Raw genomic sequence first — 26,073 nt, forward strand, 5'->3', positions numbered from 1 at the left:
TGGTGCCTGCATTACAGTGTAACCAGTCGTGACTGTGGTGCCTGCATTACAGTATTACCAGTCGTGACTGTGGTGCCTGCATTACAGTGTTACCAGTTGTTACTGTGGTGCCTGCATTACAGTGTTACCAGTCGTGACTGTGGTGCCTGCATTACAGTATTACCAGTTGTTACTGTGGTGCCTGCATTACAGTGTTACCAGTCGTGACTGTGGTGCCTGCATTACAGAATTACCAGTCGTGACTGTGGTGCCTGCATTACAGTGTTACCAGTCGTGACTGTGGTGCCTGCATTACAGTGTTACCAGTCGTGACTGTGGTGCCTGCATTACAGTGTTACCAGTCGTGACTGTGGTGCCTGCATTACAGTGTAACCAGTCGTGACTGTGGTGCCTGCATTACAGTATTACCAGTCGTGACTGTGGTGCCTGCATTACAGTGTTACCAGTTGTTACTGTGGTGCCTGCATTACAGTGTTACCAGTCGTGACTGTGGTGCCTGCATTACAGTATTACCAGTTGTTACTGTGGTGCCTGCATTACAGTGTTACCAGTCGTGACTGTGGTGCCTGCATTACAGAATTACCAGTCGTGACTGTGGTGCCTGCATTACAGTGTTACCAGTCGTGACTGTGGTGCCTGCATTACAGTGTTACCAGTCGTGACTGTGGTGCCTGCATTACAGTGTTACCAGTCGTGACTGTGGTGCCTGCATTACAGTGTAACCAGTCGTGACTGTGGTGCCTGCATTACAGTATTACCAGTCGTGACTGTGGTGCCTGCATTACAGTGTTACCAGTTGTTACTGTGGTGCCTGCATTACAGTGTTACCAGTCGTGACTGTGGTGCCTGCATTACAGTGTTACCAGTCGTGACTGTGGTGCCTGCATTACAGTGTTACCAGTCGTGACTGTGGTGCCTGCATTACAGTGTTACCAGTCGTGACTGTGGTGCCTGCATTACAGTATTACCAGTCGTGACTGTGGTGCCTGCATTACAGTGTTACCAGTTGTTACTGTGGTGCCTGCATTACAGTGTTACCAGTCGTGACTGTGGTGCCTGCATTACAGTATTACCAGTTGTTACTGTGGTGCCTGCATTACAGTGTTACCAGTCGTGACTGTGGTGCCTGCATTACAGAATTACCAGTCGTGACTGTGGTGCCTGCATTACAGTGTTACCAGTCGTGACTGTGGTGCCTGCATTACAGTGTTACCAGTCGTGACTGTGGTGCCTGCATTACAGTGTTACCAGTCGTGACTGTGGTGCCTGCATTACAGTGTAACCAGTCGTGACTGTGGTGCCTGCATTACAGTATTACCAGTCGTGACTGTGGTGCCTGCATTACAGTGTTACCAGTTGTTACTGTGGTGCCTGCATTACAGTGTTACCAGTCGTGACTGTGGTGCCTGCATTACAGTATTACCAGTTGTTACTGTGGTGCCTGCATTACAGTGTTACCAGTCGTGACTGTGGTGCCTGCATTACAGTGTTACCAGTCGTGACTGTGGTGCCTGCATTACAGTGTTACCAGTCGTGACTGTGGTGCCTGCATTACAGTATTACCAGTCGTGACTGTGGTGCCTGCATTACAGTGTTACCAGTTGTTACTGTGGTGCCTGCATTACAGTGTTACCAGTCGTGACTGTGGTGCCTGCATTACAGTGTTACCAGTCGTGACTGTGGTGCCTGCATTACAGTGTTACCAGTCGTGACTGTGGTGCCTGCATTACAGTGTTACCAGTCGTGACTGTGGTGCCTGCATTACAGTGTTACCAGTCGTGACTGTGGTGCCTGCATTACAGTGTTACCAGTCGTGACTGTGGTGCCTGCATTACAGTGTTACCAGTCGTGACTGTGGTGCCTGCATTACAGTATTACCAGTCGTGACTGTGGTGCCTGCATTACAGTGTTACCAGTTGTTACTGTGGTGCCTGCATTACAGTGTTACCAGTCGTGACTGTGGTGCCTGCATTACAGTGTTACCAGTCGTGACTGTGGTGCCTGCATTACAGTGTTACCAGTCGTGACTGTGGTGCCTGCATTACAGTGTTACCAGTCGTGACTGTGGTGCCTGCATTACAGTGTAACCAGTCGTGACTGTGGTGCCTGCATTACAGTATTACCAGTCGTGACTGTGGTGCCTGCATTACAGTGTTACCAGTTGTTACTGTGGTGCCTGCATTACAGTGTTACCAGTCGTGACTGTGGTGCCTGCATTACAGTATTACCAGTTGTTACTGTGGTGCCTGCATTACAGTGTTACCAGTCGTGACTGTGGTGCCTGCATTACAGAATTACCAGTCGTGACTGTGGTGCCTGCATTACAGTGTTACCAGTCGTGACTGTGGTGCCTGCATTACAGTGTTACCAGTCGTGACTGTGGTGCCTGCATTACAGTGTTACCAGTCGTGACTGTGGTGCCTGCATTACAGTGTAACCAGTCGTGACTGTGGTGCCTGCATTACAGTATTACCAGTCGTGACTGTGGTGCCTGCATTACAGTGTTACCAGTTGTTACTGTGGTGCCTGCATTACAGTGTTACCAGTCGTGACTGTGGTGCCTGCATTACAGTATTACCAGTTGTTACTGTGGTGCCTGCATTACAGTGTTACCAGTCGTGACTGTGGTGCCTGCATTACAGAATTACCAGTCGTGACTGTGGTGCCTGCATTACAGTGTTACCAGTCGTGACTGTGGTGCCTGCATTACAGTGTTACCAGTCGTGACTGTGGTGCCTGCATTACAGTGTTACCAGTCGTGACTGTGGTGCCTGCATTACAGTGTAACCAGTCGTGACTGTGGTGCCTGCATTACAGTATTACCAGTCGTGACTGTGGTGCCTGCATTACAGTGTTACCAGTTGTTACTGTGGTGCCTGCATTACAGTGTTACCAGTCGTGACTGTGGTGCCTGCATTACAGTATTACCAGTTGTTACTGTGGTGCCTGCATTACAGTGTTACCAGTCGTGACTGTGGTGCCTGCATTACAGTGTAACCAGTCGTGACTGTGGTGCCTGCATTACAGTATTACCAGTCGTGACTGTGGTGCCTGCATTACAGTGTTACCAGTTGTTACTGTGGTGCCTGCATTACAGTGTTACCAGTCGTGACTGTGGTGCCTGCATTACAGTATTACCAGTCGTTACTGTGGTGCCTGCATTACAGTGTTACCAGTCGTGACTGTGGTGCCTGCATTACAGTGTTACCAGTCGTGACTGTGGTGCCTGCATTACAGTATTACCAGTTGTTACTGTGGTGCCTGCATTACAGTGTTACCAGTCGTGACTGTGGTGCCTGCATTACAGTATTACCAGTCGTGACTGTGGTGCCTGCATTACATTGTCACCAGTTGTAACCGTGGTGCTTCCGTTGCAGTGTTACAACCGTGGCGACACTCTAGGAACGAGAGAGAGAGAGAGAGAGAGAGAGAGAGAGAGAGAGAGAGAGAGAGAGAGAGAGAGAGAGAAGACAAGTAACTGATTGAAACAATATAACAATAGGCAGCTAGTGACTGGGAAGTGACCAAATGCATAGGCGAGGAAAGAGAACTCTCTGCCGGAAGGACGACGTGTTACCGATGCACGTGGCACGCGTGAGGGAGGGAAGGGGAAGATGGCCGTAGACATCTTGAAGGACTGAGACACACACACACACACACACACACACACACACACACACACATGTTATCTCGTTGTTCTAACTTACAAGCCAGGGGCAGTTATTATGCTGGGGACAGTGGTCAGAAGGAGTTAGGGTGGCGGGAACATAGGATCCAGAACCCGTGAAGAGTGCTGGGAACGAAGGTCACACGAGCCGGGAACGAAGGTCACACGAGCCGGGAACACAGGTCACACGAGCCGGGAACACAGGTCACACGAGCCGGGAACGAAGGTCACACGAGCCGGGAACACAGGTCACACGAGCCGGGAACACAGGTCACACGAGCCGGGAACGAAGGTCACACGAGCCGGGAACACAGGTCACACGAGCCGGGAACACGAGCCGGGAACGAAGGTCACACGAGCCGGGAACGAAGGTCACACGAGCCGGGAACACAGGTCACACGAGCCGGGAACACAGGTCACACGAGCCGGAACACAGGGTCACACGAGCCGGGAACGAAGGTCACACGAGCCGGGACGAAGGTCACACGAGCCGGGGACGAAGGTCACACGAGCCGGGGACGAAGGTCACACGAGCCGGGAACGAAGGTCACACGAGCCGGGAACGAAGGTCACACGAGCCGGGAACGAAGGTCACACGAGCCGGGAACGAAGGTCACACGGACCGGGAACGAAGGTCACACGAGCCGGGAACGAAGGTCACACGGACCGGGAACGAAGGTCACACGAGCCGGGAACACAGGTCACACGAGCCGGGAACGAAGGTCACACGAGCCGGGAACGAAGGTCACACGAGCCGGGAACGAAGGTCACACGAGCCGGGAACGAAGGTCACACGGACCGGGAACGAAGGTCACACGAGCCGGGAACGAAGGTCACACGAGCCGGGAACGAAGGTCACACGAGCCGGGAACACAGGTCACACGAGCCGGGAACGAAGGTCACACGAGCCGGGAACGAAGGTCACACGAGCCGGGAACGAAGGTCACACGAGCCGGGAACGAAGGTCACACGAGCCGGGAACACAGGTCACACGAGCCGGGAACGAAGGTCACACGAGCCGGGAACACAGGTCACACGAGTCGGGAACACAGGTCACACGAGCCGGGAACACAGGTCACACGAGCCGGGAACACAGCTCACACGAGCCGGGAAGACAGCTCACACGAGCCGGGAACACAGCTCACACGAGCCGGGAAGACAGGTCACACGAGCCGGGAACACAGGTCACACGAGCCGGGAACACAGCTCACACGAGCCGGGAAGACAGGTCACACGAGCCGGGAAGACAGCTCACACGAGCCGGGAACACAGCTCACACGAGCCGGGAAGACAGGTCACACGAGCCGGGAAGACAGGTCACACGAGCAATTAGTTGTGCTGAGAACGTAAGTGTCGTCGGGCCAGACAGACAAGCTGTTAGCTAATATCAACCACAAGAAGTTAAACTGTGGTTTATATGGTACGATTTACGGGGATGGGGGACGTGAGTCTTTAAGGGGGAAACGAGACTTGGGGTGACTTTAAGGGGAAAACGAGACTTAGGGAAACTTAAAGGGGGAAACAAGACTTGGGGAGACTTTAAGGGGAAACGAGACTTGGGAGACTTTAAGGCGGAAACGAGACCTGGGGAGACTTTAAGGGGAAACGAGACTTGGGAGACTTTAAGGCGGAAACCAGACTTGGGAGACTTTAAGGCGGAAACGAGACTTTAAGGGGAAAACGAGGCTTGGGGAGACCTTAAGGGCGAAACGAGACTTGGGGAGACTTTAAGGGGGAAACAAGACTTAGGGAGACTTTAAGGGGAGACAAGACTTGGGGAGACTTTAAGGGGGAAACGAGACTTGGGGGACCTTACCATACCAGCCGGGATCCCCCAACGAACGTCCAGATAAGAAGCGAAGGTTGTACTAAACCGCTGTTGACGACTATAGAAAACGAAATATGGATGCCAACATATCCAGAGATAAAACAGAGGCATGGGCCAGAGAAAACGGGAGTCGATGAAGAAAAAAAAAAAAAAATAGAATTGAGTGTACAGCACAGAGAAGACTTGAGGAGTGACGCCTATAGTTTTGCGCACCGGGACACCGTGCGTAAACTCAAAAAGCTTAGCATTACAGTGCACCGCGTTCGACACCCAGCCCAGCGTGACGGACGCCGCAAAACAGAACACCACAACGAAAACTCCACTGTCGACTCCCTCATGAACGCAGCGTCGCATCTCTCTCTCTCTCTCTCTCTCTCTCTCTCTCTCTCTCTCTCTCTCTCTCTCTCTCTCTCTCTCTCTCTCTCTCTCTCTCTCACACACACACACACACACACACACACACGTCTGCCAGCGTCCTGGGTTCGGAAGGCAGACACACACGTGAGGGAATCCATTCTGTGAAATGGGGGTCGTCTTGTGAGGGAGGTACAGACAACAGCAGCTTTTTGAAACGATCCTCACAGCCGCACAACACGGCAGATCAGATGGCGAGGTGTGGAGTCCGCATCTCAGTGTTTCAGTCACACAATGAGGGAGACGCGAGGGGACTTTTGGACAATATATGTGTGTGTGTGTGTGTGTGTGTGTGATAGATAAAGAAAGATCAAAGCTGAATTCAGAAGATAGAACCGAACGATTCTACCGCAGAGGACGAGAGTATATTAAAAAAAAAAACGTTTTTATTTTTCTTTTAAGAAAAAAAGTAATCATACCAGAGATGACCTTACCCAGCGTGAGCACACGACACGAACGGCTGCTGCGTCGTCGGAGGTGGAGGGAGGGAGGCGTGAGCACACGACACGGACGGCTGCTGCGTCGTCAGAGGTGGAGGGAGGGAGGCAGGCAGGCAGGGAGGGAAGGGCAGGGTGGGAGGTGGGCAAGCAAGGTGGGGTTCTGCGAACCGCCACGTCGAGAGAAGCAAGAACTCCAAAAGGATGACACTCGTCCCCCTGCGGTCGCATTACTGTTGTGGACATCACTTTCTAAGGCGTGCGAAATTGGAACTTGGTGGAGTGGAGGAGGGAGGAAGGGGATGTGAGGAGGTGTGGGGTGGGAGGGGAAATGTGCCGATCATTTGCATCATGCCATCCGGGAGTGACTGTCAGGCACGAAAACTACCGTGGCGACTGAAATCATTTTATTATGTGGAGCGCAAACACACACACACACTTACACAGAGAGAGAGAGAGAGAGAGAGAGAGAGAGAGAGAGAGAGAGAGAGAGAGAGAGAGAGACGTCATGATGCACAGTTTTGGAGAAAGAGAATTCTGACTGGTATTGTCTCCCTGGTGTGTACACTCGTAAAATGGTTTTCTGCTTTGGAGCGACCGATACGGAAGATAGAAATGATTAGATAGATAGATAGATAGATAGATAGATAGATAGATAGATAGCCAAATATCTATAAAAGAAAAAAAAAAGGTGACTTGACATTTGGTTACGGTAAGCGATCTTGTCATCACCCGATACCCAAGTGTTGAGCGGCCACAACCGCTAAGAATGTTAGGTCCGAGTCATCGAAGTTTTTCAATAAGAAGAAGAAGAAAAAAAAAAAGAGAAGCCTGGGATGGCTTATGAAGTGGTGCATCACACTGACCCGACTGTACGTTGGGTTGGGTACGCCTGCCTGCGGGGGCCGCTCGCTGGCTTCAAACGCTTCACCGTACGTCACAGAAATGGTTCGATGCAGCTTGGGCTCAGGCGGAGCTGTGTAGATGTAGTAGGGGACGTGCTTCCAGACGATGTCATGACGCAAGGTCAAGTAAGAAGTCAAGGGTAGAGTAACACTTGTACTGTACGAGGAGGGAGATGGCGGGCGGACGCTATACGTACAGTCGTGGGGAACACCCCCTCACCCCCTTACAGACACACACACACACACACACACACACACACACACACACACACACACACTCACACACACACACACACATTTGAAACTTTCTCTAATATCATAGAAGTTTTTTTTTTTTGTTTTTATATTTTTAGCCTGTGTATTCTCAGCCTTCATAGTACCATCGCTTCATTCCATTCGTCCGGTACTCTGATATGAAAGAAATTTTTTTTTTTTTTTTTTTTTTTTATACTTTGTCGCTGTCTCCCGCGTTTGCGAGGTAGCGCAAGGAAACAGACGAAAGAAATGGCCCAACCCCCCCCCCCCCCCCCCCCCCATACACATGTACATACACACGTCCACACACTTCTTCCGTCGAATCTCAATTTCGGAAAATCCGGGTCGCCACTCCTGAAGCATTTCCAGATAGCAACGTCTCCCTCTCTCCCTCCCACGTCTCCCTCCCAGCCACGGACACACACCTCGAAGACGTTTGACCCCTGGTCATGCCAAGCGTCTGCTGTCAAGTTGGGCAACTGGAGGAGGAAGCGGAGCTGGATTGATATGGGATATTGCTCATCGCTGACCACCACTTCCACCACAGATCTGTAATCACCTCGTTAAGCCTGTCGTCCCAAAAACATCATCCCAGAAGTGCTTCTATACTTCGTGGACTTTAACAAGACCTCCAAGATCTTTTATGCTCCTCTTCCAGCCTGATGTCACATAAACATCATCACAAAAGTGCTTCTACACTCCTGTCATCCCACAAGTGCTGTTATGAAAGAAATACTTTCCATATTTCCAAGCAAGTGTTCTTTCTTCTTAATATCCTCTTATGGCTCGATCTTAACTTCTGTTAGTGTGTGTGTGTGTGTGTGTGTGTGTGTGTGTGTGTGTGTGTGTGTGTGTGTGTGTAAGTTAGAGAAACGTCCGCTAGGTGTATAAAATGCCGATTTTTGCGCGCGTTGAGTCAGGTATGTGCCGCCAAGGGCGATGCCGTGGCGAAGGGGGCAAGAACGTCCGTGACAGCCGTGTGTTTTACCTGGCGAGCAAAAGTTGCCGCAGACTTAATGATGGCGAAGGACAGACAACGGGACGCTGGCTGGCTGGGTACGATTCACACTTGCAAGAAGTGTAGGGGATGAGGGTGGCTGTACGGGAGCATGATGGAGCAGACCAGCCGGCGAGGGTGAGGCGGCGGCAGAAGTAACAGGGTGAGGGAGGTAGGGAAGGCAGAAGTAGCAGGGTGAGGGAGGTAGGGAAGGCAGCAGTAGCAGGATGAGGGAGGTAGGGAAGGTAGCAGTAGCAGGGTGAGGGAGGTAGGGGAGGCAGCAGTAGCAGGGTGAGGGGGGTAGGGGAGGCAGCAGTAGCAGGATGAGGGAGGTAGGGAAGGTAGCAGTAGCAGGGTGAGGGGGGTAGGGGAGGCAGCAGTAGCAGGATGAGGGAGGTAGGGAAGGCAGCAGTAGCAGGGTGAGGGGGGTAGGGGAGGCAGCAGTAGCAGGGTGAGGGAGGTAGGGAAGGCAGCAGTAGCAGGATGAGGGAGGTAGGGAAGGTAGCAGTAGCAGGGTGAGGGAGGTAGGGGAGGCAGCAGTAGCAGGGTGATGGAGGTAGGGAAGGCAGCAGTAGCAGGATGAGGGAGGTAAGGAAGGCAGCAGCAGTAGGGTGAGGTAGGGAAGAAAGCAGCAGCAGCAGGGTGAGGTAGGAAAGGAGCAGTAACAGTAGGTTGAGATAGGGAAGGAAACAACAACAGTAGGGTGAGGTAGGGAAGGAAGCAGCAGTAGTAGGGTGAAGTAGGGAAGGAAACAGCAGCAGTAGGGTGAGGTAGGGAGGGAAACAACAGCTGTAGGGTGAGGTAGGGAAGGAAGCAGCAGCAGTAGGGTGAGGTAGGAAAGGAAACAGCAGCAGTAGGGTGAGGTAGGGAGGGAAACAACAGCTGTAGGGTGAGGTAGGGAAGGAAGCAGCAGGAGTAGGGTGAGGTAGGGAAGGAAGCAGCAGCAGTAGGGTGAGGTAGGGAAGGAAGCAGTAACAGTAGGGTGAGGTAGGGAAGGAAGCAGTAACAGTAACTGCAGCAGGGTGAGGTAGGGAAGGAAGCAGAGGTAACAACAGAGATGGTTGTCGCCCCCACGGAGCTACAAAACTGGCCGTGCTGCTGCTGCTGCTACTGGGGCTGCTGACTCACGCGGGTCCCCGGCCGCCGCCACACACACGCCTCACACGCCACACGCGCGCCCTCACTCACACCTACACCTCCTCCCTCCTTGTCTTCTCCCTCCCCGCAGCCTCATGCCTCATACCTCATGGGGAAGTAGGCGTCGAAGGCCCGGTATCGCCTGACCAAGTAGCCATAGTATTATATGAGATAACTCTGTTTTTTGGGGCAGACTTTAATGCCTTTGTGTTGGTTCGCAGTCAGAAGTCGCGAGGGGCTGAAGTTCGGGCGGCGTGTGGGTGAGGGTTGCGCCTCTCGTGGCTTGTAGGATGAGCGTGGGAACCCAGCACCTGAGAGGAAGGGCGAGGGGGGTGGTGTGTGGTGGTGATGGGTAGACCCGTCCTCCTCCTCCTCCTCCTCCTCTTCCTCCCCCTCACCTCCCCCCGCCCCCAGTTAGTGTAGTCAATACTCACCAACATGGACAGATAAGAGGCTATAGTGTGCCTCGCGTGTGGCGTGTTAACCTTACCCCCCCCCCCCCCCCCACCACAGCCACAAACCCCCTGCCTTCACCTTTGGTAGCCTCTCGTCGCGTCTGTCTGTCTACAGCTGCCCGCTGGATCACTGGGACCTAACAGACGAGTTTTTGTCTGTGTGATATTATTAACATCGGCTGAGACCGACCACCGCTTCGCCAGCAAGCCACAACATCCGCCGGCCGCTACTCCCGCTGGGGAATGTGCCTCAGCCAACACAAACATGACACATTCGCGACACTAGTGCTTCTCCTGAGGTGTCCGCCATCCCAACCCAACATGGTTTTCCCTTTAATAGATCTTGGTGGGAGGCGTGGGTTGTTGGGGGCGGGGGGGCGCGCCTTGTCCACGGCAGGAGGGAGACACGCCCATCACAACGTCTTGGTCGGTGTCACTGCCCCCTCACACCTCCTACTGGTCTACCCCGTGTGGGAGGGAGGAACACTCTCCCCCAGGGAGATGACCACCATGTACCCGCACTGCCCCATAAGGAGGGACGCACCCCCACCACCACCACCACTGGTGTCTCCCTGCTCACCCTTCCTACAGAGAGCCAGTACCACCACTGGTGTCTCCCTGCGCACCCTTCCTACAGGGAGCCAGTACCACCACTGGTGTCTCCCTGCGCACCCCATCCGGCAGGGAGCCAGCACCACCACTGGTGTCTCCCTGTTCACCCTTTCAGCAGGGAGACAGCACCACCACTGGTGTCTCCCTGTTCACCCTTTCAGCAGGGAGACAGCACCACCACTGGTGTCTCCCTGTTCACCCTTTCAGCAGGGAGACAGCACCACCACTGGTGCCTCCCTGCTCACCCATCCAGCAGGGAGCCATCGCCACCAATGATGCCTCCCTGCCCACCCTTCCGGCAGGGAGGCACCAGATATACATGATGGTATTGTATCAGCAGTTAGGGTGACCCCAGGCTTTTGTCTGGCTGATGCACCTGAGAGAGAGAGAGAGAGAGAGAGAGAGAGAGAGAGAGAGAGAGAGAGAGAGAGAGAGAGAGAGAGAGAGAGAAGATGGATAAGGCAAGGAACAAGTTACTTTTCGTAAAGTTTCGCGAGATCATTGTACCGGGGAGAGGTTAGGGAGGGGGACGTGTACTGATGAAGTGTGGTTCTGCCGGTGCTGGCGGTGGGGGCCCGGGTTGGGGGGCGGAGGACTTGCGTCGCTGAATGAAAGTGTCAGGCGTCATTGGTGGCAGGTCTGGTTCCAGCGGTCGTATTGGGGGGGGGGGGGGGTTGCGCTGCGGCCCAACCTGGCCCCGCTCGGGCTGGGCCACTAGTATACGGGTGGCGACGACGACGCCCCCGTGGCTTAGTTGTTTATTGCAGGGCTGAGGGTCGGTGTAGACTTGCTCCCGGGGTTTGGCAGCGTAAAACGGAAGGTCGTTGCAAGACGTGGCTCAAACGGCATCGCTGGTGACATCGTGACCCAACTCTTGCTCCTGGTGCAGACCTGACCCCGCTGACGGCCGCCTACGGTGGCCTTTAGGTCTGCAGGGAATGGTTGTGGTCATGTACTGTAACACGGGTGTGAATGACCAAGTTTAATGCTGTTCGTGTGTGCATGACAAAGATGATGCGTTGCTCAGGACGCCAGGACTTTGTAGGCTTCGCATGGTAGTGTACAGATGTTCTCAGACGTGTATGTGGTGTAGGGGGACCACAGGCTGTACATGGGGTTGGGTGTGGGTGATTGTGGTATAAGTATTCCAAGGTGGTGTACACCTGGGTGGATGTGATCAGGTGTTGTATGCCTGTGGGTGTGGCGAGGTGGTGTTGTGATGGGGCTGTTGTAAAGGTGTTCGGATGTAGCTGGATGTATACGGTGTGCATTGTTTTGTTGTTTGTCTTGGTGGGGGACGTGCGTTTCACCTGCCTCAGTGGTGGGTGGTAGTTGAATCCCTTGTGATGGCTGGGTGTAGGAGAGTTTGACAGCAGGCACATTGAGAGTTTGCTGCGATAGTACTTACTTACGAGGACGTACGATCAGATTTTACCAAAAGAAATGCAGGACTAGCCCGTAGCGCATACCGCAGTATTATATAGAGCTAAGAAGAATGAATTGTGTGGGTCACTTTGTTGTCGAGGTGTTGTGTGAGGTGGAGAGACTGTATGTTTGATGACTGAATGCCAGCAGCCCACGTGTGGGTCAGGCAGAAGGAAAAGATTGTTGCTTGGGCTCAAGGAGTGAAACTTGGCAGCCACTGAAGTGCTAGTTCATTGTGTAGCTGTCATTGATATCCTCTCATCCCCTCCCCGATACTCAGCCGGGTAGTACCGGCAAGATATATCTCTTGTGTGGGTGACTGGGTGAGAGAGAGAGAGAGAGAGAGAGAGAGAGAGAGAGAGAGAGAGAGAGAGAGAGAGAGAGAGAGAGAGGATGCTGGTCGTAGATGAACGCTTGAGACGGATGGCGGGTGGTCGGGCGAGTGATCAGTAAGGCGGCCTCCTCTCCCCGAGATGAACACTTGGCCAGTAATGTGTCGTTTGAGATCCAGGTGCTGGTGATTCACCCATGACTGAGGTGAAGATGGGGAGGGAGGTGAGTGATGCGGTGGTGGAGATGGGGAGGGAGGTGAGTGATGCGGTGGTGAAGATGGGGAGGGAGGTGAGTGATGTGGTGGGACCTAGTGACCGGCTGCACTCCGGCGGGACCTGGTAGTGTGTGACGATGACTCTGGTGATCGTCGTGATGGGACTGTGGGTGCCGCACACTGGGGTCTGTGACGGTAGGGTCTGTGACGTAAATGTGGTGATGGCGAGGGTAAATATGCCACACGTTAAGCCGGCGAAGTTCCCCCTGGGACTTACGTTGTATATATAGAGGCCGTACACTGGCGATGATGATGGGCACATTGAAGACTTCATTTTACTGATGATGATGGTGATGATGAAGGGAGGCGAGATGATCCATCGCCAGTGTACGAATACCTGCTCTGACGCCGTGGAAACGTCTGTCGCGTGGGGATTTCACGACGTCTACGGAAGAGGCCAGGGGACAGGATTCATTACCGGTGTTGGCTCTGGTGTTTCCGATGTTGTCGGGTTTATATAGTTTGCGCGTATGTTCTGACCCCGATGGATGTTGTACCCGATAATGTTATCCGTCAGGGGGGTTCCGTAAGCGCATTCGTCACTACGTGTCACCATAACCCCGTGGTCTTGATTACATAGGACTTATAAGTACGACGGTGCTTAAGTGTCATACCGTCGTGCTCAGGGAGTTGAGCTGTGATGGGGGAGGGGTGGTCTTCCAAGCACAAAAAGCTGCCGCACACCATCAAACTGGAGGACGCACAGCAAGAACACCAACCAGGAAACGCTAAGAAGAAGCCGCAAGCACAGGGACACGCCGGACTGAAGTAGTGCAGCGATGAACGCGAGTTCTCTAACGTGGATGCGAGTGCGTTCTAATGTTGTTACCGCTGTCGACACCGGGTCTCCCAACGCTTGCAACGTCAGTCATGATTTCTTTTGTGTTTTTCAATACGAGCAGAGGCTGTGTTGGTGGTGTTTGCATGTCCTTCTTGAAGTGACTGGCGCAAGCTTTCGGTGTCTGGAGGGTACATTAGGTTACTCTTGTATTCTGGGAGTGACGTATGGTGTGTTGTATATCCTCTGTAATATATGGTATGTCACGTTGTGAGAGCATGTGTTGTGTTGTATTTTAAGTGTTATAATGTATGGTTCGCTGTATTCTGAGAGTAATGCATTATGATGTATTGTCAGGGTAATACACAATATGTCGCATTTAGAGGGTTGATTTAAGGTAAGATGTATTTTGAGGTATGTTCATGTTGTATTTTGAGAATAATGTACGATATGTTGTATTTTCCAGAGCGCGGGGTACGGGTACGCGGGGCTGGAAGGCCGGGACGACTGGCCGGGGGTGAGCGACGCCCTCGCGTCATACAGCACCGCCGCCCCCTCGCCCCTACCTGCCCCTCAACATTTCTACACACAGGTAATATTTCCTCCCGCTGCTCATGGTCCTTCTTATACTAATCTTGTTTTCATTAACCCGCTGTTTTGTGTCTGTAAAACAAATCTTGCGCTGGATCGTACGACTGTACCACAACATCTTGGAGGAACGTCAGTGCCATCCTCCACCTCATAGGAGACCGTCCATGGTATCCTCCACGTCCTAAAGGAGTGTCCATAACATCCTCCGCATCTAGAGGAGCGTCCATGCCATCCTCCACGTCCTAGAGGAGTGTCCATAACATCCTCCACAGCCTAGAGGAGCGCCCATGTCATCCTCCACGTCCTAGAGGAGCGTCCATAACATCCTCCACATCTAGAGGAGCGTTCATGCCATCCTCCACGTCCTAGAGGAGTGTCCATAACATCCTCCCCAGCGTAGAGGAGCGCCCATGTCATCCTCCACGTCCTGAAAGAACGTTTCCTCCATAGATGTACCGAGGGAACCGCCTGTGAACATTAACCAGCAAAACACCGTCCTGTGGACATCATTTCATATGTCTGTTACATACTTACTGAGGTATGGCTGGCATTTAGTGATCTCTGGTAATTAGGGTGTTTATCGTATACCCAGGAGGGAGAGACAGGATTGGCTGCAAGCAATCACTGACATGGAGCGAAGCCTTTTTAGGCCCTTCTATCTCCGTGTGTTACGCAGTAGATAGAAAAAATCGTCCTGCTGGTCGAATGAGATATTGCGAAGCTGAAGAAGACGATTTTTTTTTCTACTTGTTATTTACAGTGGTTCTGACCCATAGCAGTCGAGAGACATCGTGAAATAGTCAAGATGCAGCTGCACGAGAGAGAGAGAGAGAGAGAGAGAGAGAGAGAGAGAGAGAGAGAGAGAGAGAGAGAGAGACAGAGAGAGAGAGAGAGAGGTACATGGATGCGCAGACCACACAGAACTCCCCCCAAGGTCCAGGCGGGGTGTGGTCTGGCCTCAACGCTACTCATAAAAGATGACCCCCCTTTTTTAAAAGCACGAGAAGAAACGGATAGTGAAGCGAAGTGTGCGCGGCGGAGAGAGAGAGAGAGAGAGAGAGAGAGAGAGAGAGAGAGAGAGAGAGAGAGAGAGGCCTGAAATATGACTCGCTGAGATTGGCGTTCGTCAGAAGTGCTAGTCAACGGCGCGCACCAAAACGTTTTCTTCTCCCTTGGGGCCTGACACAATCCCAGTGGTAGTGGTTGGGTGGGGTGTGTGTGTGTGGATATATATGTAGCAGTCTTCGTCTGAATTATCGTTTCCCTTTCCTTTTACTACGTAACGTGAAATATCACTAGTGTCTCTACCAGGAAGTGGCCGTAGCTTTTATGCCACCTGGTACACAATACCCCAGGGAGTTCTGGTGAGGGGGGGAGGGTGGACTGTGCGTATTGAGTTACTCCACTTGGTTACTCGGGACTTCGAAGGGAAATCCGCTGAGGTTGAAATACGCCGCAGGTGGAGAGTCCTTCACAGGGACTTAGCTCATGGTTTGTGACCTTCCACCGTCATCTTGATTTGATCAGGTTTTGAAAGTTTGTTCGGCTCATAGTTTCTAATAGGTTTTGTGGTATATGTTGCATATATACTTAAAAGACACGTTTTTTTCTTATATTGTTGTGTTTTGTATAGGGTGTGGTGTCTTAACACGAATGTGTTGTGTATGCAGAGTGATGGCGTGATGACGGAGCTGGGTGGTGTAAATGGTCACGCTGGTACACCCGTGGGCGGCTACCCACCGTCCTCCGTCCCACAGAGTACGCCCACAGCCTCCCTGCCGCCCACAACGCACCACACCGGCCCCCACACCGCCCACCGCCCCGTCGATCTCTCCCAGGCTCAGCGAGACAGCCAGGGGCCGCCCACGCCCACCATTCCTTACCCGCTCCACGACCCCCACACACAGCGACCCACACTCCTCGACACAGGTAAGTACGGCTTAGCCTCCCAGTTTCCCCAGCCTCCTGTAGGGGCGGCACACCCCAGGGGCCATGCTGCTCCCCACCGAGGCTTGTCTCCCGTAGATAGATTAACTTCTCGTCACTAACAGTTACAGTAGAGTCTTTATATTTCCATAATTAACAATATTGTATTGTGAAGGACTGAGTGCAAGCAGCGTGGCAGTCAGTAAGGGCCACCAGTGATGTAATATTAACTGTAGTAAGGAGCCTGACTGTTCTCCTGACGTAGGGCAAAACTCTTATGCTTCGTCTTCCTCTCCTTCTCTTTCATGCCCCACCAACAGCCAGGTAAGCACCATGTTGGAGTTTGAGTGTTATAGACGTTAGTGTGATGTAGCAGGGTAGTGAACCAGCCGGCCTCTCAGGTGGCACTGTACCTGTGGCGCCTACCAGGTGGCACTGGTTCTGTGGTGCCTCGAGTAGCACTGAACCTCTGCCGCCTACCAAGGGGCACCTCAAGTGGCAATATTCCAATTGTTTTTTTAAGTCGCACTGGTCCTGTGACTCCTGCAGGTGGCACTAGTTCTGTGGTGCTTCCAAGTGGCACTGAATCCTGTGGGGTCTTGGATGGCAAGGCTCAAGTGCGGACCTCTGTCTTCCCCCATACCAGTGAGGTGGGACCGAGATAGCCGGTCACGCCGGGTAGAGGGCGCCCCGGGTCCTCATTATGGGACACGGTGGCGATCATTGCGGCCGAGATAACGGGAGAGGTGTGGAGAGGGGGATCCAGCTCCTGCAGGATTGTCCCCTGGTGCCGTGCCAGGTCCTGAAGGAGTGTCCCTATAACAGTGAGTGCCGGGAATGCTGGGCGAACCAGGATGGGCCGTAGGGCCACACAGGTGATGACTGGGAGCCGGCCTGGGTAGGTCGTCGTGGCCAGCGGACGACCCGCCAGCCATTACACGGCCCAAGACCCAGGTTGATGTCGCCGGTGGAGCGTAGCCCTCCGCCAGGGAGGTGGGTGGGGGTAAAGGGGGAGGTGGAGGAAAGAGGGGCTCGCTCCACCTTGGGAACACAACTTTCTCCAGCGTTCATCCAGACTCCTGTGTTATTTTCGAGAACATGACACGCCAGACGGGATTCGACGCCGAAGAGGAAAAAATGTTGTATGTTCCTCACAATCGTAGATGCCAGGTAAAAGGTTGTGAATGTTATTTGTTGAGGGAGTGTGCAGGCAGTCGGCAGTTAATATGCTATTATCACATCTCGGGCAAGTCCCGAACGATGGCTGGCGATAAGGTGGAGTGTCGTGCGATAAGAAGTGCCGCCGGGGAGGGATTCTTGGTAGTTAGCGTTGCCCGGCCAGCGGGCGAGTGGCCCAGCGTCCTACCGCCGTCCACGCCCACCTGGGGCATCCTCATGCACCAGCTGCTGCTGCTGCTGCAGGCTCGGGCTAACGTTGCCTCTTCTCTGGACACTCGCTCTACGACCCAGTGGCATTCACAAGTTATGTGGTGGAGTGTGTGTAGGGCTGGGTTGTGGGGCAGCAGGTGTGGGTGTGATGGTAGAGAGGCAGCAGGTGTCGCCACTTCACCGCTGATAGAGAGGCACGCGCTACATCAGCTGATAACAGCTGCGGCAGGTGCAGCCCCACAGCTGAGGCTCCTCCACACATTGCTACAGCTGTACTGTCGTCCTGTGTGATCATTTACCCACACATTTATGTCATGCATAGGTCAGACATGGGAAGGCATGAGAGCGAGGAGCAGCGGGATGTGTGTGTGTGTTTGTGTGTGTGTGTGTGTGTGGGAGAAACCAATGTGTGGCTTGGGCGCCTTGCAAGCCAATCCACAGGTGTGACAGTCGCATCCATTGGATACGGTTCAAGACGGGAGACGGCGGTCGTGGTCTTGTCGTGGTCTTGGCGTGCTGAGGAGCCGGTGCCTCGGGCGTGGGTCCTGTTGGTGTGCCCCAGCTCGACCCGTGTGGCCGCAGGACACCGCAGTCTGGCCAGCAACACACACGCTACCCAACCGCCCCGTGATTGATTCAGAAGAAAGATATGTTAAATTCCCTGAATAGACGGTGCGGCCCTTAAGCACGACGGTGCGGCCCTTGAGAACGTCGGTGCGGCCCTTGAATACGACGATGCTGCCCTTGAGCACGACGGTACGGCTCTTGAATACGACGATGCGGCCCTTGAACACGACGATTCGGCCCTTAAGTGCGACGGTACGGCCCTTGAATACGACGATGCGGCCCTTGAATACGAAGGGTGCGGCCCTTGAACACGATGATACGGCCCTTGAACACGACGATTCGGCCCTTGAGTACGACGGTGCGGCCCTTGAGTACGACGATGCAACCCTTGAGTACGACGGTGTAGTCCTTGAGCACGGACGATACGACCCTTGAACACGACTGTATACGACCCGTAAGCATGACAATACGACCCTTAGAAATAACGACACCACTCTTGAGCACGAAGGGTGTGACCCTTTTGGTATGACAACGTGACTTTGGCTTGGTCTGTGAAGACTCGGGTCAAAGACCCTGCCACAGTGCTCAAAGGGGGGCCGGGAGCGGAAGCAGGGTGTCCCAGTCCCATGTTACCGTTCATTATCCGTGATGAATCATGTTCATTTTTGGAACACACACACACACACACACACACACACACACACACCAGAGTCCAGGGCGTTGAGGATATTGCCTGGCCATACGCACCGCAGCGGTTACCCTCGGCGACCAACAACATCTCTCCTCCTGAACTTTAAAGGTCTACCACTAGACCTTGCGAGAGCCCTCCCCCTGGACCTCAGAAGTCCACCACCAAACGAAGGTAGAACTAACCCCTGAACTTATTACAAAAGTCCACCATTGGACCTTTTTAGAGCATCCTGAACTTCAAAAGTCCACGACTGGACCTTTTTAGAGCATTTGAACTTGAAAAGTCCAACATTGGACCTTCCTAGAGCGTTCTGGACGTAAAAAGTCCACCATTGGACCTTTCTAGAGCCCCTTAAACTTCAAAAGTCCGACATTGGACCTTTCTAGAGCCTCCTGAACTTCATAAGTCCACCATTGGGGTTTTATAGAGCCTCTGAACTTTAAAAGTCCGCCATTGTGCCTTTCTTTAGCCTCTGATCAGGCCCGTTCCAGCTTGGCGGGACCCCAGCTCAAAAGCTGGAAGATGGGAAGCAGGATGGCTCCTCAGTGCGTATACTGGGTGACGGGCCTGGAGCCTTTGGGTACCGACCAATGCCTTGGATGCGTATTAGATCCTTATTATAATCAGTTGGGTACTGATTAGTAGATTGGGTACGTATTAGATCCTTATTATGATCAGTTGGGTACTGATCAGTAGCGTGGGCAGGTATTAGATCCATATAATCAGTTGGGTACTGATCATTAGCGTAGGTATGTCTCAGATTCGTATCGCTCGTCTGTATATCTCCATAAGTATGTCCAGGCGCACACCCCGGTGATCGTGACCTTGATGAAGTCCGAGGGAGGTGGGTGGGTGGAGGATGTTGACGACAGTGGTGGAGGAGGGTCCTTCCCCGCTCCTTGGTGAGATGCTGTTGCGGGAGTCGTGGAGGGGGGGCGGGCGCGCTCTTCCTCTTCCCCTGACTGACCTCAGGGTCTGGTGATGAGTATGTGCCTTACATCTCTCTCTCTCTCTCTCTCTCTCTCTCTCTCTCTCTCTCTCTCTCTCTCTCTCTCTCTCTCTCTCTCTCTCTCTCTCTCTCTCTCCAGAAGGAGTTTGTTTATTTAGTCCCCATTGCCTCCCTCCCAAGCTTCCTTCCCCCCGTCGTCTACGGCTAAGTGGTGGTGTTTGCTCATGTCGGCGACGCCCCCTCGCCGTCGCCTCCTCCTCCCCGGAGCTCAAGGTGTCGGCAGGCGTCGGGGGCGGGCGGGCAGTGGGGGGCGGGGCGGCGGTGCCCTCGCCTCACGCCGCCGCCCCGACCAATTTGCTCTGTTGCCAAAGCCGATTACACCCAGCTGACGGATTTGCCTCAGCCGTTCCCTACTTGAGCACAGCCTTCCCATCAGTCTACCCTTACCCCAGCCCTCAGCTGCTCCTCCATCGCCTCAGTCAATCCTCCATCTCCCCAGCCATCCCATATCACCCCCCCAACCATCCCATATCACCCCCTCCAAACATCCCATATCACCCCCAGCCATTCCATCATCACCCCCAGCCATTCCATCATCACCCCCAACCATCCCAATTTCACCCCCAGCCATCCCATCATCACCCAGCCATTCCACCATCACCCCTTACCATTCCACCATCACCCCCAACAACGTTCTTCGGTAAGGTCCCATTTCTCCATCATCCCAGGGCTTCCCCCATCACCCCCAAGTGTTTATTCATCTGTTCACCACTTATCCATCGCCTTCCCTCCCTCCCTCCCTCTCCCTTCTCTCCCTCTCCCTCCCATACCGTCCACACCTCCCGTCCCGTTCTTCTTATAAAATCTCTTTCCATCTATTCCTTTGTTCTCCCCTCGTATATTTTTCCATCCGCCTTTTTATTCTTTTATCCCCCAGAGTTTTATTTTTTTCTACCGCCCTCCTCTCCCCATATTTTTCTCTCCCCTGCGCCTCTCTCTCTCTCTCTCTCTCTCTCTCTCTCTCTCTCTCTCTCTCTCTCTCTCTCTCTCTCTCTCTCTCTCTCTCTCTCTCTCTCTCTCTCTCCTTTTTCTCGCACTCAGGGCGCTTCTTTCTCCCCTCCTCCTCCCTCCCCTATACTCTCTCACTCCCCTCTCCCCCTCTCACTCTCCCCGTCCACTCGCTTTTCCCCCTGCTTGGTTGTCCACCCCTCTCACCCCCACACCCCCAACCACCCCTTTCCACAGTGGCCAGTGTGTCGGCTATTAGTCAGCGATTAGTGTGTGTGTGTGGTGTGTGTGTGTGTGTGTGTGTGTGTGTGTGTGTGTGTCTGTGTTTGAGGCACAGTTAATAGCCCGTGGTATTGCCCTTCCTCCTTCGTCGCCCCAGCTACACTACCCTCCCTACCCCACAACACACACACACACACACACACACACACACACTGACGACGGAAGTTTTCTTTCTTTTCTTTTTATTCTTTCTTCGTCATTTATCACCACTTGACACCACTGGTGGCTGAGGCGCTCCCTACTGCTCTCTCCTCAAGGGTCGGGTACCAAAGCTAAGCCATCATATTCAAGGGTCCGTCGTTAAGTACCCCTCGTACTCAAGGATCGTAACGTCGTGCTCAAGGGGTCGTAACTTCGTGCTCAAGGGGTCGTAACGTCGTGCTCAAGGGGTCGTAACTTCGTGCTCAAGGGTCATAACGTCGTGCTCAAGGGTCGTAACCTCTGAAGTCGTAACGTCGTGCTCAGGGGTCTTAACGTCGTCTTCAAGAGTCGTAACTTCGTGCTCAAGGGTCGTAACTTCGTGCTCAAGGGTCATAACGTCGTGCTCAAGGGTCGTGACCTCTGAAGTCGTAACGTCGTGCTCAGGGGTCTTAACGTCGTCTTCAAGGGTCGTAACTTAGTGCTTAATAGCCTTAACTTGGTGCTCAAGGATCGTACCATGGTGTCGTCGTATTCCAGGGTCGTCCCGTCGTGCTACAGAGGTTGAAGACCATTAGGCAGATGGTGACGGTGCCACACCAGGTGCCGGCACATTAGGCAGGTGATGGTGACGGTGCCACACCAGGTGGCGGCACATTAGGCAGGTGATGGTGACGGTGCCACACCAGGTGGCGGCACATTAGGCAGGTGATGGTGACGGTGCCACACCAGGTGGCGGCACATTAGGCAGGTGATGGTGACGGTGCCACGCCAGGTTCCGGCACATTAGGCAGGTGATGGTGACGGTGCCACACCAGGTGGCGGCACATTAGGCAGGTGATGGTGACGGTGCCACACCAGGTGGCGGCACATTAGGCAGGTGATGGTGACGGTGCCACACCAGGTGGCGGCACATTAGGCAGGTGATGGTGACGGTGCCACGCCAGGTGCCGGCACATTAGGCAGGTGATGGTGACGGTGCCACGCCAGGTGCCGGCACATTAGGCAGGTGATGGTGACGGTGCCACGCCAGGTGCCGGCACTCGGGATGCCAGACACGCACTGTATCTGCTGCTGGATGGCTGGCACCAACACCCCAAGTACGAGCAAGATCGTCGTTCTGAGGCGCGAGCAAGATCGTCGTTCTGAGGCGCGAGCAAGATCGTCATTTTGAGGCGCGAGCGAGATCGTCGTTCTGAGGCGCGAGCGAGATCGTCGTTCTGAGGCGCGAGCAAGATCGTCAATTTGAGGCGCGAGCGAGATCGTCGTTGTGAGGCGCGAGCAAGATCGTCGTGTTTACCGTTAAAAAGCTGGGAAAGATCTTAGACCAATGCAATGACCACAGAAAACAGTAGCCTCACTCAGGTCGATGTCTATTTAGGATTAATGGCACTTGTACACTGCGAGAAAAAGAAAAGACCATCTCTCGCAGATGCTCCTCTCACACCCATACCCTGTTGACACCAGCCCAGCAGCGCTGTTACCCTCACTGTCGTAGGATTACGTCGGTGTTGATAGGGAATGTGATTAATGATTTAGTACCTGATACATCCGGGGTGATTACACCTCCGCTGTCTCTCTCTCTCTCTCTCTCTCTCTCTCTCTCTCTCTCTCTCTCTCTCTCTCTCTCTCTCTCTCTCTCTCTCTCTCCTCCCCCTCAAAGAGAGGAGAAAAAAAAGGGGGTGTTAATGGAGAGCGTATGGAGGACTCGGGGTATTGTGTAACATTTAAAGTCCATTAGGCTGGCGTTTAATGGGCATGACTGTGATGAAGCAATCAGCTGAGGAGGGTGGCCTGGTGGGTCAATACTTGAGGGGTCCCCTAGGGTCAATAAGGAACACGTGTCGCCCTGCACGCACCCGACACGTGTTCGTATTTACCCTCGTCGACACGCTTTGTTTATGTCTCGTCCTTTACACGGGCGGAACGTGTCGAACTCTGGCCAAGCGGAGGTGGCTCATGTCGTAATGTCTCCCATCCACGGCTGCCGGGGTACGTGGAACTGTCTGCCTCCTTGTGCCCCTTCCCCGTGTTTTTCCTTCAGTGATGCCTCATTATCCTTGGCCTACCGAACGCCCGCTTCCATCAGAGCCACTCACACGCCTCCCGCACCCTACAGTTCCCTCGGTATATGCTCCTCACGCCCTTATATCCTCGTGCTTGCCTGTACCTCCTTCCGGTGCTCCCACTCGTCCACATGCCACGCCTCCCGAGTGGTGAGTTCTTAACACTGTAACTCTCGCGTGCATCTCCTATCCTTGGGCCACACACACACACACACACAGACACCCTCTCTCTCTCTCTCTCTCTCTCTCTCTCTCTCTCTCTCTCTCTCTCTCTCTCTCTCTCTCTCTCTCTCTCTCTCTCCAACACCCATTCCGAGCCGGGACATCGCTGCGAAGGGGTACGTCGAATTCCATCTTTACCGTTCCTCTTGCTCAGATGTAAGCTAGCGACACTAGGGTTTCATGCTCGGAAAGGTAGGGAAATTTTTATAGTTTCAGCACCGTAACATCTGATGTTAGGTCTGCATGGATCGTAAGTAATTGGCATTCGCCCGTTGTGATTTAACCCCTTGAAGACGACGGTGCAACCTTTGAACACGACGGGACGGCCCTTGAGCACGACGGGGCAAACTTTGAGCAACGACGAGGCGGCCCTTGGGCACGTCGGGGCGACCCTTCGGTATCATGGGCTGGCTTACAACCTTATCCTTCAAGGACAATTAAAAGACCAAGATCATTATAGCCAAGGGTCGTATCGTCGTGCTCAAAGGTTAAGAGGAAAGCGAGAAGTGGGTGTGGATGGGTAACACACACACACACACACACACACACACACACACACACACACACATGGGGCTGGAATTATTAGATAATTACGGTGAGGACATAACTCGCGCCTGCCCGCCGCCCTGTGCTGAACACCTCTAATGAAAACACGACTCCTCTCCCTCACTCCCCTCCCTCACGCCTACCTTCCTCTCTCTCTCTCTCTCTCTCTCTCTCTCTCTCTCTCTCTCTCTCTCTCTCTCTCTCTCTCTCTCTCTCTCTCTCTCTCTCACTACCCTGGGGCTCTTGGCCACGACAAGAGACTGAGCTCCGCCGCCCGCTCATCCTGGGTTCTTCGCAGGTCCAGCCTGACCCAGACTGCCGCTAGAACTGCAGACGGGCCGTGTGACAGCAGCCAGGCCGGGATGGATGTGTGTGTGTGTGTGTGTGTGTGTGTTGGTGTGTGTGGCTGTAGCACATCCCCTCTATAATCTGGTGGATTTATATTTAACCTAAGGTCATGCATGACTTTAAAGAAATATATGGATTCCTGTGTCATCTGCGATCTCTTGAGTGCACAACGGCACGACCCTTTGGCTTTCATGGTCAGGCCTTTTTTTTGACCTGGTGCCGACGGTACGACCCTTGCACGATGGCCAGGCGTCTCACCTGACCCCCCCCCCCTTCCCTAACGGTACGACCCTTGAGTATGATGACGCGACCTTTCCCCCGTGGCCCATGAGGGTCAGGTCAAGGGTGTCAGGTTATCATACCGAAGAGCGCTTCACCCTCGTGTTTATGCAGTTAATGATTTTAATCCAGGTTTTGTGTATCACATCGTGTCCCCCGAGGCTTGACTAGTTCCCAGGTGTGAAATGCGTTGATGCGTATCCCCCCCTCCCCTGGTTACCCAGAGCGCGTCCAGCTGCGTCAGTGTCATTAATGCGCCACCCCAGGCGGCCAGCCCGCACGCTTGCCGATCCAGCAACATCAACATTATTCAGAGGTGTACAGGACTGGCGGGGCTCGGCTCGTGCCTCCGGGGAGGAGGGGCGGGTGTCTGGGGGAAAAAAAAAAAAATATATATATATATATATATATATATATATATATATATATATATATATGTATATATATGTATATATATATATATATATATATATATATATATATATATATATATATATATATATATATATATATATATATTAGGTGTAGATCGGATTCCAGCGTACGTCTGGACATTCCTAACTATAAATGTACGCGAGATTGCGCATCCCTGTCACTGCACCTGTCATCGGCGCCGTGCTCGTATTTAAAGACACTCGTCTGTGTTTGCTGTTGTCAGATTCTGTCCGTGGCTCAGTCATCAGTTCATAGCAAGAGGAGGTCGAACTGATTTGCTGTCATACGTCCGTTTCTGAAGGTCAGAAACGCACGGAAAGATACATTCTCCATACAGAAGTGAGAGATTCGTTCTTTAAACATATATAAATGTGATTAGATTTTGCAAAAAAAAAAAAGAAAAAAAATGCACATCAGTGATTGCTATCTCTTGCCCCCCCATTTTTTTTTTTTAGACGACGGCTCATTAGTTAGGAAGGATAGTAGTACGTGGGCGGGAGTCATACTGCGAGAGGGGGAGTGTATCAAGCCGTTTAGTGGGGTACATGAGTCATTGAGAGTAACGCCTCCATTTTTAACCCTGCCACTCGCTTGGGGGACGAGAGCGAAACCCGGCCTTTTAAAAAGACATTATCGCGACATATCTCTCCTAAGGGGAAAGGATCCACAGGCCACTCAGAACCATCTAGATACGAGTGTGATGTAAAGAAGAAGAAGAAAATGAAAAAAGATTTTGAGTCACCCTCACCGTAAAACATCATTACCCCCACTGGCGTTCGCTTTGTCCTGCTCCCGTGTAGCGAACGGTGTTTACGCCGGCGAGGTACGCTTCCCCGTGCAGCGTGCGGGAAGACGTATTGTGTCGCGGTGTGGCTTGTGGCGACAGCTGAACATTGTGGTGTGTGATGTGTCATTTGTTTGGTGTTCCGGAGTGGTAGTAGGGGGTGTGTGCTGGAGTGGTAGCAGTGGGTGTGTGCTGGAGTGGTAGTAGGGGGTGTATGCTGGAGTGGTAGCAGGGTGTGTGTGCTGGAGTGGTAGCAGGGTGTGTGTGCTGGAGTGCTAGTAGGGATGTGTGCTGGAGTGCTACGAAGGGTGTGCTCTGGAGTGCTCGGAAGAGTG

The 26,073-nt window shown here is 53.1% G+C and overlaps 1 protein-coding gene across 9 annotated transcripts in view; it reads left to right on the top strand.

Annotated features, from left to right (window-relative positions):
* Positions 1–26,073, top strand: part of LOC139749822 (recombining binding protein suppressor of hairless-like) — a 429,197-nt gene that overhangs the window by 331,815 nt on the left and 71,309 nt on the right. For all 9 annotated transcript variants that reach the window (XM_071664112.1, XM_071664116.1, XM_071664110.1 and 6 more), the window contains 2 exons: positions 13,984–14,109; positions 15,779–16,037. In XM_071664112.1, coding sequence (XP_071520213.1) covers positions 15,791–16,037 — 247 coding nt within the window. In that variant the 5' untranslated portion in view covers positions 13,984–14,109; positions 15,779–15,790. The remainder of the gene's footprint in view (positions 1–13,983; positions 14,110–15,778; positions 16,038–26,073) is intronic.

Source organism: Panulirus ornatus, chromosome 8, assembly GCF_036320965.1.
Source record: "Panulirus ornatus isolate Po-2019 chromosome 8, ASM3632096v1, whole genome shotgun sequence".
Lineage (NCBI taxonomy): Eukaryota > Metazoa > Arthropoda > Malacostraca > Decapoda > Palinuridae > Panulirus > Panulirus ornatus.